Raw genomic sequence first — 17,671 nt, forward strand, 5'->3', positions numbered from 1 at the left:
CCCCTCCTCTCACATATTTAACATGGCGGAATGTCGTTCATTAGATGTAACCTTAAATATAAGGGCACGACTGTGTCCTTATAATTTGATTGTTTTGTCACTTTTATTTACTAGATTCTAAAGGACTGTTCTATATTTACTATTTCTTCTAAGCTATTTATCATCTCCCTCTAATTTTACCACACTGTAGTCGATTTAATTCCTTGTGTAGCATTACCCCATCCCCTTTACCCATTGCTCATGCCACCCATATATGCAGAGCATAGCACAGCGTTATATACTCTTCAGAGGAGATCAGATCAACTTCTTTCTGAAAGGATATATTTATGTAGAGCAGAGCTAAGTTCTGCACTCAGTTGGGGCTGATGATCACACATTGGTCTAATACAAGTACAGAGCTCAACTGAGCACAACACAGTGCTCAGTGGGAAACTTCAGTTCCCCACTCTGCACTTTGTATGAGGTGCTCCAGAATGATAATCACAAGATATTCTGGGGAGCACAAATGAAATGTGATGTTGACAGTCGCAGCAGAAATCTATTGATCTCACTGCTAATAAAACAGTTAATAAAAAATATAATTTGACAGCACTTTCTAAGTAGTCCTGAGGGATATATAAACTGCAAAGACATATATTGTGCCACAGTCTTAGTTTATTTGTCTATGTGTCTATGTGTTATGCTCCATTTTAATATGTATCACTTCAAGATGACATTGTCCATTGTTTTCTCTTTTAGCTGGATCTTTTTCATTATTTGAGAAGTGATTCTGTTGAGGAAATAAAGTAAGATGTACATTTATGTTATTACCATAAAATGTGTTATATAAAACAGTGCATAATTTAGAAAAAACATTAGTACTTGTTTAGCAGTACATTTTATGTTTCATTTAACATACATTTTTGCTGTTTGAAGGCATTCTTACCATATTACTTAAAGCTGCATGCATAATAATTTTCTTATTATATAGAGGCTTTTACCTATAGTCTGGGAAGGTTTTAATTAGTCGTCTTGAGGAGCTTATTATTCATTGAGTGCCATTGTTTTAAATGCTGTCAAATAAAACATGTACCTAGTGGTCGAAGTAGAAATTTAGAAGTGGTGGAATGGAAATTTAGAAGTGGTGGTATGGAAAATGTAAGTGAATGGAATTTGATAGCATTACAATGAAGGCAGTATCAGAAGTGGTGGTATGGAATACCAATGTACACAAGCCCACTTCGACCACTGAATGTATATCTAACCTAAGCCCTCCTATTCTTTTTTATTCATGGGTGATAATCCTCACACAACACAATAGCTTGCAGGTATGCCAATTTTCAAATTGTGGAGTTATGGAATTTGGGGTGGGGTATAGTTACTAGGGGTGTTGCCATAAAATATGAGATGAAAAAGGAGGCTTGATGCCTTTCTATATGGATAGCAGAAAACCATGTCTAGAACATGTAATCCCCTGTATTAGACACTAGTGATGATCAAACTATTTAACCAGTTCAATGACCTTGAACTTTTGGACAAACTGATCTTGAAAATATGGAAAATGAATTTTTATTTTGACCATTATAGCCTGTATTTTATAACTGCTAAGCTGTTAACTTAGATTCAAAGTTTAAATTCAACTTTGCATTCACAGTTTGTAAATAAAAGATTCTAAAATAAAGTATGAAAAGCTGTTTAAGCTTAAATGGCAAACTTTTATGGCATTTTTTCTTAATTGGTATTACTATATTTCAAATAAAAGCTCTAAGTTCATTTTTGCTGTTCTCATGGAAAATTTTGAAACATACTACACAGTATCGTCATTTCAGCTTGAGCATGTTCAAACCTGGTTAAACTTGTTCACCTTGCTTAAATTTATCCTGGATGTTTTAGTTTATCTCAAGTTTGATAGCTTATTGCAAATTTTTGAGCTTTAAAACCAAGTCAAGGTAACTAAAATTTTAGAGACCACTGCAACATAATATTTTATGAGTAACAGATTGTTGCGTCAATCAAAGTCATAGAGTTAAATTTATCAAGCTTTGGGTTTGAAAAAGTGGAGGTTGCCTATAGCAACCAATCAGATTCTAGTTATCATTTATTTAGTATAGACTACAAAATGACAACTAGAATCTGATTGGTTGCTATAGGCAACATATCTACTTTTTCAAACCTGCAGCTTGATAAATGTACCCCAGAGAGTATTAACTAATCAACAGTATAGGGTGTAATAATTCACATATCTAATACACTAATATATTATACAAGATAAAAGCAAAATATAGTAAAAATAGTGTTACAAACTCACCCTTATTCCTTTGGACTAGGACTTTCAGGTTGGGTTGCATCATTTAGCTTCTGGTCTTCATCCCCACTGAAATATATAACACATTAACGGTTCATTTATTTTAGGGAATCATTATTTTAGGTAACAATACCAAAAAATGTAACTCTTGATTAAATGAATGTGACTGGGAGTTGGATAGAACTAGAACACAAAAATGTTTTATCTGACAAAAAAATAGTCAGGTCGTAGATTTGCAGCCAGATGTTTACCCCTACATTCGGGCAGCAGTATTTCAGCTGGTCCTTAGTATCCAAATTTCCCTCTTCACACCAGTTCCTCAGCAACAAATTGAAGTTTTAGTTCTGCTTTCTTCACCTATACTGGCATTACTTCTGAAAAGGTCACAGTGGTTGCCATCTACTTAAGAACAGTCCTTAAGCATCCTAGGGTTTTCTTCTTATAGCCATAACTTTAGCACTTACCAGATCATTTGTCCCTAGGTGTACTATAACATTTACCTCCTCCTCCTTTGCTGCTTTATGATTTTTATCATACTTTCTTTATTCTTTGGAGCTGTAGTTCCAGGTAGGCACCTCACTTCTTGCTTTGCTTCAGTGTCTGTTCTCAAAAGTATATCTCTTACAATGGAATCCCCCAAAATCCTTTTTTTGTATTTTATTTTCCTGTCAGTGTTGTGTTTGCCTTGCAATTTTGACTATAGTAGGTGTTTCTGTTGTGCATTTCTGCCTTGCAAATATGGCAAAGGAGTTGTGAAGAACGACATATTTGGTGATGAGCCAATTATTCACTGCTATCTCTAATCCATTTCTGACAGGGGTCAAAGCCTCTTTTCATCTGAACTGCCTCTAATGTAGTGGTAGTATCTCTGATAGCCTCTGTTTTGGGCAAGAGAGTACCAAGGGTATGTATTTCCTAATTAACGTAGCCTTCAATCTAGCAAACTGCAAACAGATGGGACAGCACCTGAATGTCAAACATGTCTCACAAAATACTGTACAATATAGACAGAATAGACATCCACTGCATATTAAAACACCAAACATTGTAACAGATACAAATATTGTATACATTTTTTACAGTAATTTTACATTTTCCTGAGCAGGTCCTTGATTCCAGGGCATTTTGGCTATTGTAATTCTGCAGTTCTTCCTTGAAAATAGGCACATTAAAGAATGAGAAGAACACCAAGGCTAAGGAAGAAAAAATTGTTCGTTCATGTGATTATTAGGAGGCCTAGGGGTGTCCATGAGTTATATATCTGACATTTCAGAGACTGACTCTTTGAACAAGCTTGCACCCACTTCCTCAATTTCTCAATCTTTATGAGGATGATTAATGATGGAAATCCCTGGTATGCTAGCGCTTGTTGTAGATGGTGATCGTGAGGATAACGAGGATGTCAATGATGATGTATGTGTTGAACTTGAACAAGTTGATTATGATATTGATTGTATTGAAGGAAAGCAGCCACCACTGCATGCACTAGATAAGCTCATTGTCATGCTTGGCCAAAAGTCAAACAGATCCACCACTTGTATATGGATTTTTTTTGTTCCCAAAACCAGACAGCATATGTCAAGACATCTGTTTCTTTTGTTAGGTCAAAGTAAGTAGAGGCAGGAACCTAGACCATCAAGGGACCTCTTAGACACTAGCAATGGGCTACCAAAACCGTACACCCTCCAGTGTGTAGTCTGAAAGAGAGCTTATTACAGCCGGCCTCATTGTAAGTTAATGTTGCTGGAGCCTACTTCCAGTGGGAATGATCTTATATTGGTTTATGATCTTGACATCAGCATTGATACTGATGAGAATGAGAAAGAAGAACAATTAGGGATGATGGCCTGAACCATAATCCATAGAGCAGAATCAATAATTCTTCAGCTGTGGGGGCCCAAACAAATCAAGAAATTCAGCCACAAAGATTAAATTCCTTATCGCTGAAGTGAGCTGTTTGCTATATTGTTCATATGTCCTGTTTAGCCTAAATTACATCCTCCTTGCTGTGGCTCTACCACTCTGTTTTATTTGCCATCTTCTTGTACTTTTAATGGATGCTGGGCTTTGCCCTCCTGTATCTTTACCTACTCTTGCTCATCTCTCCCCTCGTTGTATCTCCTGTCAGTCTCCCCTTCCCATTTAGATTGTACACTCTCTTGAGCAAGGCCCTCTAATCCTCATGTCTTCCTCTTGCTGTTTATCTTTGCCTTTGGCTCCCCAGCCTTATTTTTACACCTTGACATTTGACAGCTAGTTTTTCCTCTTCGTCCTTGCCTTTGCATTTCCATCACTGCCTTGATCTAGTTTATTGCACTAACACTACTGGGCACAGGTTCAGTCTCCTTTAGTTTACTCCCCACCTCCCTTCATCCCTTTCCCATTTTCTCTTTGTTCTGGAATTCACTTATTCCTCTTTGCCCTGAACACCTGTTCTCAGCTGATTTTGTATTTAATTGTACTGCCCATGATGCCATGTTCTGTTTTGTCCCATGCTCTATGTATGGCGCTACAGACCGTTTGTGAAGCCTTATAATTAAAAGATAATAATAATAATAATTAACAATGTCTTCGCTATTTATATGCTACCATGGGGTGTGAGTATACACACTTGTATGACTCATGTATGTCTGGCGCAAATGCTAACTAAACATATGCAGATAATTTAAACACCCAACTATCATTTAAAATATATGCAATAAATATATTAGTAAATACATACTTTACTCAAATGAAAACTGAAAGAAAGCAACATATGAACTGTGTTAAATGATAATTGTTATGCAATTCTCATTTTGTATTTTACATAGGAACAATACAACAAAGAAACAGCCATGACCTTTAGTCACATTTTTGTATCATTCATTTACCTTTTGGAAGCTTCTTGGGTCTTTCTGATACGTGATACAACCAAATCTTCTGCACTGTAGTATACAGATAATCTATCGGACCTAAAGAGTCAAAGAGTGATGGTTAGATCTGACTATAGAAAGAAATACAGAGCAGGGGAGTAGAGTGATGTAACCTAGCCCTTCTGCACAATATTCTTGCCTACATCTATATAGTCTGCTAAATCCTTGATGGGTGTGTGACTGTGATAATGATACCCAATTAACCGCTACACAAACATAAAATCATTGTTTATACAGTTACTGTACACTGCTTAGTGCACTATCTGCAGTGCCAACAGAACCCCAACTCTTCTCTCAGCTCTGGAGCTCACCTGTAAAGCAAGATCAGCTTGGAGAGCAAATGCTGAGATAATGTCTCATCCTATACTTCTAACGAGACAAAACACTTCCTATACATAGTGTACTGAGTAATAAATAATAAAAAAAAGTCAATGACCCCCCCCTTTCCCATCCCCATACCCTGCACTGGGCTATAACAGAGAACATGAGCATAATGTCCCCCTGATATAATGAAAACCAGTTATGGGTTGGTAAGTAGGCCTTGCTCCCCTATTAGGGGTGCAGAAAACAGCACATACCCCACCCAGAAGCTACCAAACCTGGAACTCTTCCTAACCCTCATGGACTGTGGGAGCCAGGGTAATTAACAAGATTTGGATTGACAATTTTGCCCTCTCAATGATCTCTGTATAATGTACAGGTAAACCTAAAACCTAATTATCCTGCTCTGACAATCTTTTTTTCTGCACTGTTCTGTAAAATGAGGCATTTGTTTTGTTTACAAAATAAGTATTTGCTATTTGGTATCAATACTACTTCAAGGACCTCTCTAATACAGGAAAAACAACTCCCCATCTTGCGTACCTGAATTTTTTTTTTATTAAATATGCACACAAAACCATAATATATGCACGTGCACTGAATACAGCACCTATCAGCATTGGTGAAGCATTCACAGTCAGCCAATCACAAGCAGTTTATATTGCTGGTGACTGTCATCATTATCAACCAGTATCTGCATCTGCCCTTGACCTACAACAAATAATATGGATTGGATAGGCGCTTATGCGTGAGTATGAGTCCAGTCTGCATCTGTTCACAACAGTAATTATAATCATCTTCTTCCTTGGACCAAGATGTTTCAATGGCTTAGGAAAGAAGTTGATAATGATAACATCTGAGTATCTTTCATTTTTCAAAATATATACATGTATATTTTTTATTTTTAAATGAGCCAGCCTGGGCTGGTTTCTACTAAAACAGAGGGACAACAAGCATGGGGTCCTGCTACTAAGCCACCTTCAGGCTAGACAGGCTTGGCCAGCTTGATCAGTCAATCCCCCTGACATAAAATGGACTGGACCCAAAGTGGTTAGCGACGGTCTGAAGTCACTATGGGGGTCCCAAAAAAAAGGATCATCCTACAACCAAAGATTACCAGCCCCTCAATGAAAACCACTGAGACTAAGACCCCTCCCTTGTTATACTAATACATAATAAGTAAATGAAACACACAAAGGTGTAGATTTATCAAACCTTCTAAAGAGGTAAAGTGGAGGTATATCTAATGCATTCTAGAAAATTATAGCAAGACTCTGGTTGGTTGCTATGAGCAACATCTCCACTATTGACTGCTCGTAATGAACACTTCACATTGTTTAATATGTTTGTTTTTATTGTCTTTTGACTACATTGTAGAGGAAGAATTAATTTTTTAATAAAGTAGAAAAAGAAGGATTTTGGGGAAATTTTAAACCATTTACTTGCTTATTATATGTTATGTATTAGTGTTATACTGGGACCCCTGGCAAATTTGTTAGTACTGGGTTTTGATTATTTTTTCACTTTTAAACTAGTACCTACAGCCAACAGGTGCCAGGAAGAGTCTCAGTGCTTTTCAGCGCCTTTGGTAGTCTTTGAAAGGGGGGCTCCAGCTCCACGCTGACAGAATGGGTCTGGTTATGACAGGGAGACCTCACCTTATGGGTTTCCATTCTATTGTGTGATCAGCTATTCTTTCTACCTGGATTTGATTTCCACTTCAGCAGGGGTCCCCCCTCTTATGGTCCACCCAAGTTTAGTAGGAAGCCAACCAGGCCACATGTGATGACATCATAAAGTACACCTGCATGAGGCATGTCATCCAATCACATTGTTACATAATTTCAAATAGGAAATAATTATAATAATAATTATAAAGTTTTATATATATATATATATATATATATATATATATATATATATATATTATTATTATAATTATATATTATATATAATTATAATTATAAAATAATAATAATTTTAGATAAAACATTTAATTATTGATAGCAAGATGACATAATGGTGTACTACAATATCAGGTTTGAATGGGAAATCTATCAGGTGCATTACATATTATAAACAGAAATAGTGTTGGAACTCTTCCCCTATGTGAGCTTGCTAATGTATAAAAAAAAACAGTAGTGCAGTATTCTATTTCCATTTGACTAATTTGTTCACTTTTTACATATCCCTCACTTATGGGTTCAATAAAAGGATTATAAAGGCACATAGATAAAGTGCAGTTATTTATTGGACGAATGTAAGTTGCACTAAAACTGGGTACACACTACCATGTTTTCAGACAATTATTGGGTCAATCAGACGATAAACGACCGGTTGGCCCAATAATACATTAGTGTGTACTCTGCAACAATGAACGATTAGTGTTCCAAACCCCATCATATCGTTGAAAGAGATTTTTAAACCAAACTAAAAATCTTGTTTATCACTGGAACAGCGTTGTTCCATTCCTGCAGTGTGTATGCACTTATGATCAGGATGTCCATAGAGTTTACCGAGTCATGATCTTTTCAGCCGATGATTATGACAGCTGAAGAGCACAGATCTGAGGGTAAATCGTGTAAAACCTGTATAGTGTGTACACATAAATCAGCATGCTGATCAGGACTTTTTTTTTCCAGTGATTGGTGTAATCGCTACTGATAAGGCATAGGGAGAAAATTTCCGTAGTGTGTACCAGCCTTACAATGGGCAAGTACTCAAATGAACACACTGACTGCAGTCACATTCAGGATTAACCTGTGTCTGTGTGTTTCAGGCTTAGTAAATATTTCAAATGGACAAAAAAATCTTTTGTGCTTTTGTGTACACTAGCTAAACATCATGGGGGAAGGGTTTCAGCTCTAATTACAATTGTTTCTGAAAACCGTTAGAAACACATCTCTTTGTTATATATGGAAAGTAAGACTTATTAAAGATTATGATGAATAGTATAACATCATTGTACCTTTTAGCTGACCATTATGTCCAGGTATATTATAAGGTCTTAAAGATTTGGAAATTCTTTTCAAGTGATAGTGATGGAATACACATCCGAGATCTGGGCTGGTTCCCATTATAAGAGGGAAATCAGAAGCATTTGTTCCCATGTTATAATGGAAACCAGCCCCAGGCTGATCAGTGCAGTGCTAGTAACTCTAAGGGAAGGGGAGCTGTTAAAAAACCGCATTGCCCCCTCCAAGACACTACCAGCTACGTGCTGAAAAGGGCTGGGGCTCTTCCCAGCTGCTCCTATTTGAATAAAACACTTCCCACACCCTCATTTACCACTATTATAACGGAAAATCATCTTTCTTTATTCTTGATCCATTGTAATCCAAAGACAAATGGCTAGATTTACTAAGCTGCAGGTTTGAAAAAGTGGGGATGTTGCCTATAACAACCAATCAGATTCTAGCTGTCATTTTGTAGAAAGTACTAAATAAATGAAAGCTAGAATCTGATTGGTTGCTATAGGCAACATCCCCACTTTTTCAAAACCGCAGCTTAGTAAATCTAGCCCAAAGTCTTCTGTCTGTGAAATCCAATAGGAGCAAAAAAAACATAAAATCCAATGCAACTGCTCACTATGGGCTTGATTCATTAAGGAACATAAATGCTGATTCATGCTATCCAATTTATCTTCAAACACAAAGGATACTTCCAACAGCCTACGATTTTATGGGCGGAATGAGGAGGAGAAGTGGAGTATGCATGTATTCAATGTCTATTAAGACGTGTCAAACTTTAGCACATTCAGTATCCGATTCAAACTTTGGGCATCTCTAAGAAACATGTTTTTCAGTCACTTGCACCAGTTATACAGGTCAGGTGTAAGTGCCAACTGATAGTGATGATAGTCATGTATGCATGCTAGAACATGTGTTTGCAATTTAGAGCAGCTGCTAAAATACATTCTATGTATCACAGACATAACAATAACATCCTGATAGATCTATTTCACAACTGAGAAAATACATTTATGAACAGTAAACATCCTGATAAAACTGGTAGTAAATTGCTTGAAACTCACAGTTTAACAAAGTGGCACATTTCAATTTGCCATACCAATTTTTAAATGCTAAATATACAAACTGATAGATTTACTAAGTTGGCGTTTTGTCAAAACGCTAGAAAAACCACCAGAGACATTACCAAAATAAAGGAAAGTGGTTGTGAGAGGCGAGATTGATCAAACAGCGTGTTATCTTCAGCAAATAAGAGGAAGCACCACTGACTTATTAATTATGGAACAATCATTATTTATTGGTTAAGGGGGCAAAATTAATTTATAATTAAGGCTACGGGAGCAAATTACATTTTTCATTTTATTAAGGGGGCAATGTTATTGTATTATTATGTTATGTTATGGGGCAATATGAGTATATAATTATATTAAGGGAGAAATACTATTTGATTACTACATGTGAATGCTGGCACTTGTAGTACTACATGTGTGCAGTATAACCGGTGCCCCATCATATAATAATAAGTAAATGTATAAGCATGTTATATGTGTAATTTTTCTGTATGTGAAACTTTCATTACATGATCAGGGTACATATGGAAATGCACTTTTCCATCCAAGGACAATACATTTAATCAGACTCAATAGGCAGATTTGCAGCTATATACTCACCATCTGAAATCATTAAAGATTTAGGATCTGTGTTCATCTCTATAGAGATTTTTTTATTAACAAAATGGAAAAGTGGAATAAGATCCATCACAGTGGTGTATAACATGAGGGGGTATATATTTACTAAACTGTGCAGGGGCAAACGCAGGTTTTGTAGAGGGAAGTTTCCACACCATGCAGCCAGTGGGCGTGACCAGCATGCATGGAGGCGTGGCTATAACATTAGACAGTGCTTGGCTGTTCTCCAACTCTTCCTATCCCTATAATATACATGGGCAATGCTGCATGCACTACTGTTAGGTGCACGCAGCTCTCCCTTTTCAAGCAGAGCCGTGCGAAGAGGGAGCAGGGTCCAGCCACCTTAATTATACAGTCCCCCAGGCTTGGAGGGGGGGGGGGTTTACAGGCACTAGGAAACCCCCCTTCGGTTTGCCTATGCTGTGGGTTTGAAAAAGTGGAGATGTTGCCTATAGCAAACAATCAGATTCTAGCAGTCATTTTGTAGAATGGACTAAATAAATGATAGCTAGAATCTGATTGGTTACTACAGGCAACAGCTTCACTTTTCAAACCCACAGTTTAGTAAATAAACCCCCAGGAGTTAAGAGGTCCACTACATCTGTGCATTACAACAGGACCATGGAGCATTGTAACAAGTCATACGGAAAACGAATGATTGTGGACTTAGTAAATTGCAAGGAGTCCCGGCTAGTATATTGGTACATTATATGAGGAGCAGTAAGTCACAAGTCAATATAGATATATAGATATAGATCGATAGATAGATAGATAGATAGATAGATAGATAGATAGATAGATAGATAGATAGATAGATAGATAGAGATAGATATATACACTATATGGACAAAAAGATTTGGCCACAACTGCTAATTATTCAATTGAGGTGTTTCAATCAGACCCATTGCCAAATGTGTATAAAATCAAGCACCCAGCCATGTAGTCTCCATTGGCAAACATTTGTGATACAAAAGGGTCATTCTGAAGAGCTCAGTGACTTCAAGCGTGGTACTGTGATAGGATGCCACCTTTGCAATGAGATTGTTTGTGAAATTTCATCCCTGCTGGATATTCCACGGTCAACTGTAAGTGATATTATGAGAAAGTGGAAGTGTTTAGGAGCAACAGCAAAACCAATGCCAAGCGTCGGATGGAGTGGTGCAAATCACACCAACACTGGACTATGGAGCAGTTGAAACGCGTTCTGTGGAGTGACGAATTATGCTTCTCTGTTTGGCAGTCAGATGGGCGATTCTGGGTTTGGCAGATGCCAGGAGAACGTTACCTGCCTGACTGCATTATGCCAAATGTGAAGTTTGGCGTAGGAGGGATAATGGTATGGGGCTGTTTTTCAGGGTTTGGGCTAGGCCCCTTATCTCCAGTGAAGGGCAATCTTAATACTTAAGTCATTTTGGACAATGATATGCTTCTAACTTTGTAGTAAAAGTTTGAGGAAGGCCCTTTTCTATTCCAATTGTGCTCCAGTACACAAAGCAAGTACTACAAAGACATGGTTTGATGATTTCGATGTGGAAGAACTTGACTGGCCCGCACAGAGCCCTGACCTCAACCCCATTGAACACCTTTGGGATGAACTGGAAAGGAGATTGCGAGCCAGGCCTTCTCGACCAAGATCAGTGCCTGACCTCATAAATGCTGTACAGAATGAATGGGCACAATTTCCCACAGAAACACTCCAACATCTTGAGGAAAACCTTCCAAGAAGAGTGGAAGCTGTTATCACTGCAAAAAGAGGGGCCAATTCCATATTAAAGTATATTTATAGGAATACAAAGACATAACAGGCCCTGTTGGTGTAATGGTCAAGCGTCCGAATACTTTTGTCCATATAGTATATATATATATATATATATATATATATATATATACTGTACATACTACATACTACGGTTATGAAGTTTTTCTGAGAAAAAACATTATATATATTTTTGCAGTGATTTAAAATCGCGAGAGATAGCCATCAATTTTATGTGCAAAATCGTCATATGTATTAACCTGCGATTTGGACTTTCCAAAATCCAATCTCTGACAATTTGTGTTGATATTTAAACACCTATCTCTCCCATATTGTAGTCAAACTCGATAGATATCAAACACAAACTCAGACAAGTTTCAATAGAAACTGAAACACCGACTGAGATTGAACAGAAATAAAAGCATGTTGTTTGAGCTATCTGGTCAATGTTAATATAACAGAAGGCACAATTATAGATTAATTAAAGCATGTTTTTGTTGTAGAGGGACAGAAATGATTATTAATTTTCTAACTGGGGACAATTTTTTTATAAATAATTTATTGGAACAATTTCAATTAATGATTATAGTGACATAGTAACATAGTAACATAGTTATTGAGGTTAAAAAAAGACACCAGTCCATCAAGTTCAACCTATTTTGGATCTCCCGTGATCCCTCTCTTATATTTGAAATTGATCCAGATAAAGCAACTGCCAATCTGTTTCAATCGAGAAATCCCTAGTGATCAAATATTTAAGTCGTGTTTCTCCTTGAATCCACTACTACTGTCATTTATTATAATTCATACAGTCATAACCCTGGATACCCTTTTCCACCAAAAAATTGTCTAACCCTTTCTTAAACATGCCAATTGTATCTGTCATCACAACCTTCCCTGGCAGTGAATTCCATATCTTGACTGCCCTTACTGTAAAGAACCCCTTCCTTTGCTGGTTGTGAAAAATCCTCTCCTATAACCATAGGGGGTGACTGTGTGTACTGTATACAGCCCTAGGGGTAAAAAGTTCCCAAGAAAGTTCTCTGTATTGACCCTTAATGTATTTGTACATAGTAAGGATTTTTTTATATTTTTATTTTATTTTATTATATTACAGTGGCTTAATATTTCATCACCAGTGGGGAAATATTGTATTTTTATGATGTGAAAACACTTAATATTTCCTGATATGGACACCATTCAAAGTACATACTTGTTGCACTACAAGTGGCAGCATGCACATGAGCACTTGTAGTGTCACAATTATGTAGTTTAAATGGTTTCCCCATCAGGAAATATTCATACATTTGGCGATTTGTTTAGCTAGAGTGGCAAAAAGTAGAGACTGCAATTTGAAGCAATTTTGAGAATGCCGATTTTGAAAGAAACACAATTCTGGCGATTTTACATCAAATCGCTGTTTAATACATTGGCATGTTTAAACTCGCCTGAGAAAATCACTGTAAATGCAAAGTCGCAGCTTGATACATTTACCCCAAGACGTACTATAATCAACTGTGGGATAAAAATGTTTACAAAAAAAAATTATTGCCCTTCTCCTTTAAATACAGCATTAACAGAACATTGTATAAGATAAAATAAATTAATAATTACTGATCGCTTGATCCAAGATAGGAAGGGAATCGGAACATCTTGGTAGCATCTGTGCTTGATGATTTATTGAAGAAATCATCTGCCGCTTCTTTTGCTTCTATCTGTTTCTCCTTGTCTTCTTTCTTGTCTCTTTTGGCTTTTTCTTTTTTCTCTTTTTCTCTTGCCTTTTCAGCCTCCTTAATCATTCTTTCCCTTAGTTTTTCTTCCTTTTCTTTTGCCTTTTCAGCCTCCTTAATCTTCTTTTCCTTCTCTTTTTCCAACTTAACTTTAGCCTTTTCAGCTTCCTTTATTTTTTGCTCCTTCTGTTTTTCCTCCATTTCTTTTGCTTTTTCAGCATCTTTTTGGCATTTTTCTCTTTCTTTGTCACTTATACCTGCAGCATCTTTGCCTGCTGGTGAAGACATTTCTCCAAGAACAGATTGCACAGATTGCACATACAGTATATTTTCCTGTTCTATATATGACTGCAATTCCACTTTAGCTATATTCTGATGATCGGAATACTGTGATATCTTTCTATAATCAAGAACTGGTCTGAAACATAGAATGAAGCATAATGTGATTTTAATATTTGTACAAACTCGTTACAATGGAAATTACTAAATTCAGTTTCATGCACTTACAATCCAGTGAGAAAAGCATTAGTTTGATAAGTGTTTTGTTTGACAGTGCAAAACTGTTCTCAGAGCAAAATAAATGAGTTAATGCCTATTTTTGTGCAAATGAGCTTATGTGAAGCAAATGAAGTTTGTTTGTTAAAGGAGTAGCATCTTGGTGGTGCAAAATTTTGCATGTATTTATTTTTTCTGTATCCTTGTAAAATACCATAGTGACTATCGTATTTTGGCATAGTCTATATTTTCAACTGGGCATTATTTCACATGTCCTTAAAGGTGTGTAAACCAGGCCTCAGCCTTTACTTTGATCAGGACACCATTTTACATGTCCTTAGATGTTGTGGAAACCAGGCTCTGGCTAATACTTTCAAGAGGACACCCTTTTGCATCTCACACAGCTTATACGTTAAAGTGCATTTCTAGATGCATTTCTCAGCATTTTCATGTAATAAAAACATTCAAATATATGATAATGACACATGTAATAAAGTCTTGGAGCTAGATATACTAAAGGGCGGTTTGAGGAAACCGACAGTTTTCTGTGTTTTTTTCAGTGATTTGAAAAACTGCTGGATATAGGCCGAACCGCGAAAAGGCTGAAAACCGCAGTTTAACAAGCCACAATTGTACAATTCGCCCTCCTGATTTTTAACGTGATCAAAGTGCAAGCAACCAGATTTACTAAGCTGCTGTTTTACAGGAAAATTGAACCCATAAGTTAATTATAAATTAACTTTGACCCTCAATCATTAAATAATACTTTCCCCCAAGTCAGTGGTGACTTGTCTTATGTTCTGAAAGTCGAAATAGCTCAAATAGCATGTATTACATGTTTCATATTAAACTTTCATCTTATTTTTATCCTTCCCTTTATGTATACATATTTTTGTGTGAACTATAGTTGTGTAAGTCTGCTATACTGGTCATCAGATGGGAGGACTTTGCACAGGATCACTGTGCTGGTATGTTATACAAGGAAGAACACTGTGTTGTTATATTGTGTATATCCTGCTGGTATTTGCGGGGGCAATTCTGAAATAAAGTGTATAAACATCACTGCCGGTGCCCCATTTGGCATAATGTATGAGCTGGAAATGGAGGGAATGAGGTTTTTTGTTTCAACCAAATTCAAATTACATAATTTGTCTCGCTAATATTTATTGTATTGAGTGCAGTTAAGTTTTTATGTTGCCTTGGCGTTTATTCACTGTACCTCTCAGCAGACCTGAAAATGGAAAATGTATAGTATATCCCATTAGCAGTATAAGACAAGACCAAAGAATTGTTGTCTCTGAACTTTTCAAAATTCATAATGATGTCAGGTCACCCAACGTTTCCCATTAGTGCTTACCTTAGTGCCATCAATATCTTCAACTATGTTCCTATTCAAATTTTAGTTAATGTTTCAAATAGTATTTTTATCTACATTGTTTATCAGCTAAGATCTCAGATTTACCCTCAATAGCAATCAAGTGTCTTCTACTGTACATTTTCTTTAATGAAAAAAAGTACTATAATAGTTTATATTATATTAATAAATAAAGTACTCTCACGGCATTTATTATATTATATACAATAATATGGATAATAAAATTATTTTGGCAAGAATCACATTCAATGTTTTTAATCTTATGCATTGAAAGAAAAACAAAGTTACAACAAACAAAACAGTCAACCTACTTAGTAGATGTGCATTTGCGTTTGTTCCGATTGCTCATCCCTTGTCAGCTTGTTAAAGAGAATTTCCATTACCTCCTGATAGACAAAATAAGCTCCGTCTTTTTCTCTTGGTCTGTTCAATGTTTTGCCAACATAAACTGTAACAACTAGTTATAAACAGTGATGTGAGGTAATGTGTTCTGTGACATCACTATGGTAGTGATGCAGTGCTCTGGAGAGCAGCAGGTTTTGTACCTCAGGGTGAAAAACACATGTTATTATAAAATAAAACTCCAAATATTCCAAATTTCAAATGAGGGACATTGTGGCAATATATTAGTTTGATGCCTGGCTAAATAAGCTTCCTCATTTCCATTAATTGCCCCACATTTAACCTAAAAGGAATTTTAGACATTAATTAGTTTTGGATCATTCGTTGCTCCAAAATTGAATAATAAGCTCCCATTATTATTATATACCCCTAATATAAATGTAACACCAAAAATTAATAATGATTTAAAGAATATGTAAATTCCTGTCATAACTATTGGCCAGGGGACTCGACAGTAATAGGTGTATCTGGCCAACAATTTTCAATGTAGAATTCCCTTTATCATTTTTTTCCTGACTGTACTTCTCACTAATTACTACCCTACCACGCAAGAGAGCAGAATGAATTGGCGCCAGTTCTATTTGTAGACTACAAAAACCCAAAATGTGAAATGCAAATTTAGAAATACAGAGAAAAATGGAAGCGGAATTCAAATATAAATATATACATGAAAAAACAAATAGAGTCAGAAAGCGCTCATTTAACACCAAATAGATGCATATAAATCTAATAAAATCTGCGTACAATCTTGCGCTTTAAAAGTGACGTTTTTAGTCTGACCATTCCAAGTGACGTCCTTTCTCACTGTACATATTTCTTCCAGTCACATATTACATGTGGAGGGGATTCAGGCTGCCGGAAAGACTGCCTGTGTGTTATATGGTAAGTAAGTATTTTTTCAACTTGTCGCTGTTATGGTAATTGCAATTTTTTTGCCGTTCTAAACTGTGTTGGCATTTACAGAGTCAATTAAATGACTACCACAGCACAATAAAAGTTAAATTACATGTAATACGATGATTTATTTTATATTATTTTTTTTTTTTTTATAAAAGATTTATTTATTTTGTCCATAAATTTACAGACATTGCACCCTGTACTTTCATCAGGGGTCACATCACTTAATTAACAAAAGTCTTAAACAATGTGCTACACCTTATAGTCTCATACAGTGGTCGAAGTGAGCCGGAATAGGGTGGTTGTCTAAATGTAACCTGTATACATAGATATTGTAGAGGCAATGAATTGCGCCTGTGATATAATATCACTTTCATTACACTAATCATTATTGAACCAATATACCATACCACATCATGGGGTAAATGTATCAAAGTGCGAGATTGCCAGAGTGTTTAAATCGCGGCAAATCGCGGGTGTTTACCCACGAGTTTTTAAAAAAAAACCTGAAATGTATCAAGCTGCGATTTTGACACTGAAGTTCAAAATCGCTGGTCATCTCTGGCGATTTTGTGCGATGTAAACACTCCCGAGTTTAGCTAACTCTCCTGTGTTTGGCAAACTCTCCTGTGTTGTAACAGTGAGTTGTAAACACATCCATCACTGTTACACTGACCTGGCAGCTGTAAAAACTGTAAAGAATAGATCAAAGTGAAAAAAAAAAAAGCGTGGGGTCCCCCCTCTATTCATGCTTAACCCTAGTGCTGCCTGACTAGTGCTGGTCCCATGAAAATCGGGGAAAAATTTTGCGTGGGGTCCCCCTGATTTTCACTTTACCAGCA

The 17,671-nt window shown here is 36.4% G+C and overlaps 1 protein-coding gene across 2 annotated transcripts; it reads right to left on the reverse strand.

Annotated features, from left to right (window-relative positions):
- Positions 1–636: 636 nt before the first annotated feature.
- On the reverse strand, positions 637–15,957 carry LOC142106794 (uncharacterized). Of its 2 annotated transcripts, XM_075189806.1 has the most exons (5): positions 15,842–15,957; positions 13,545–14,078; positions 5,155–5,235; positions 2,288–2,353; positions 637–769 (listed from the first exon to the last, which is right to left on the reverse strand). In XM_075189806.1, the coding sequence occupies exons 1-4, from the start codon at positions 15,877–15,879 to the stop codon at positions 2,290–2,292; spliced, it is 717 nt and encodes a 238-aa protein (XP_075045907.1). In that variant the 5' UTR covers positions 15,880–15,957; the 3' UTR covers positions 637–769; positions 2,288–2,289. The 2 variants fall into 2 exon arrangements, with proteins under 2 accessions (XP_075045907.1, XP_075045916.1); XM_075189815.1 differs by lacking the exon at positions 5,155–5,235.
- Positions 15,958–17,671: the final 1,714 nt, after the last annotated feature.

Source organism: Mixophyes fleayi, chromosome 1, assembly GCF_038048845.1.
Source record: "Mixophyes fleayi isolate aMixFle1 chromosome 1, aMixFle1.hap1, whole genome shotgun sequence".
NCBI classification, from domain to species: Eukaryota; Metazoa; Chordata; class Amphibia; order Anura; family Limnodynastidae; genus Mixophyes; species Mixophyes fleayi.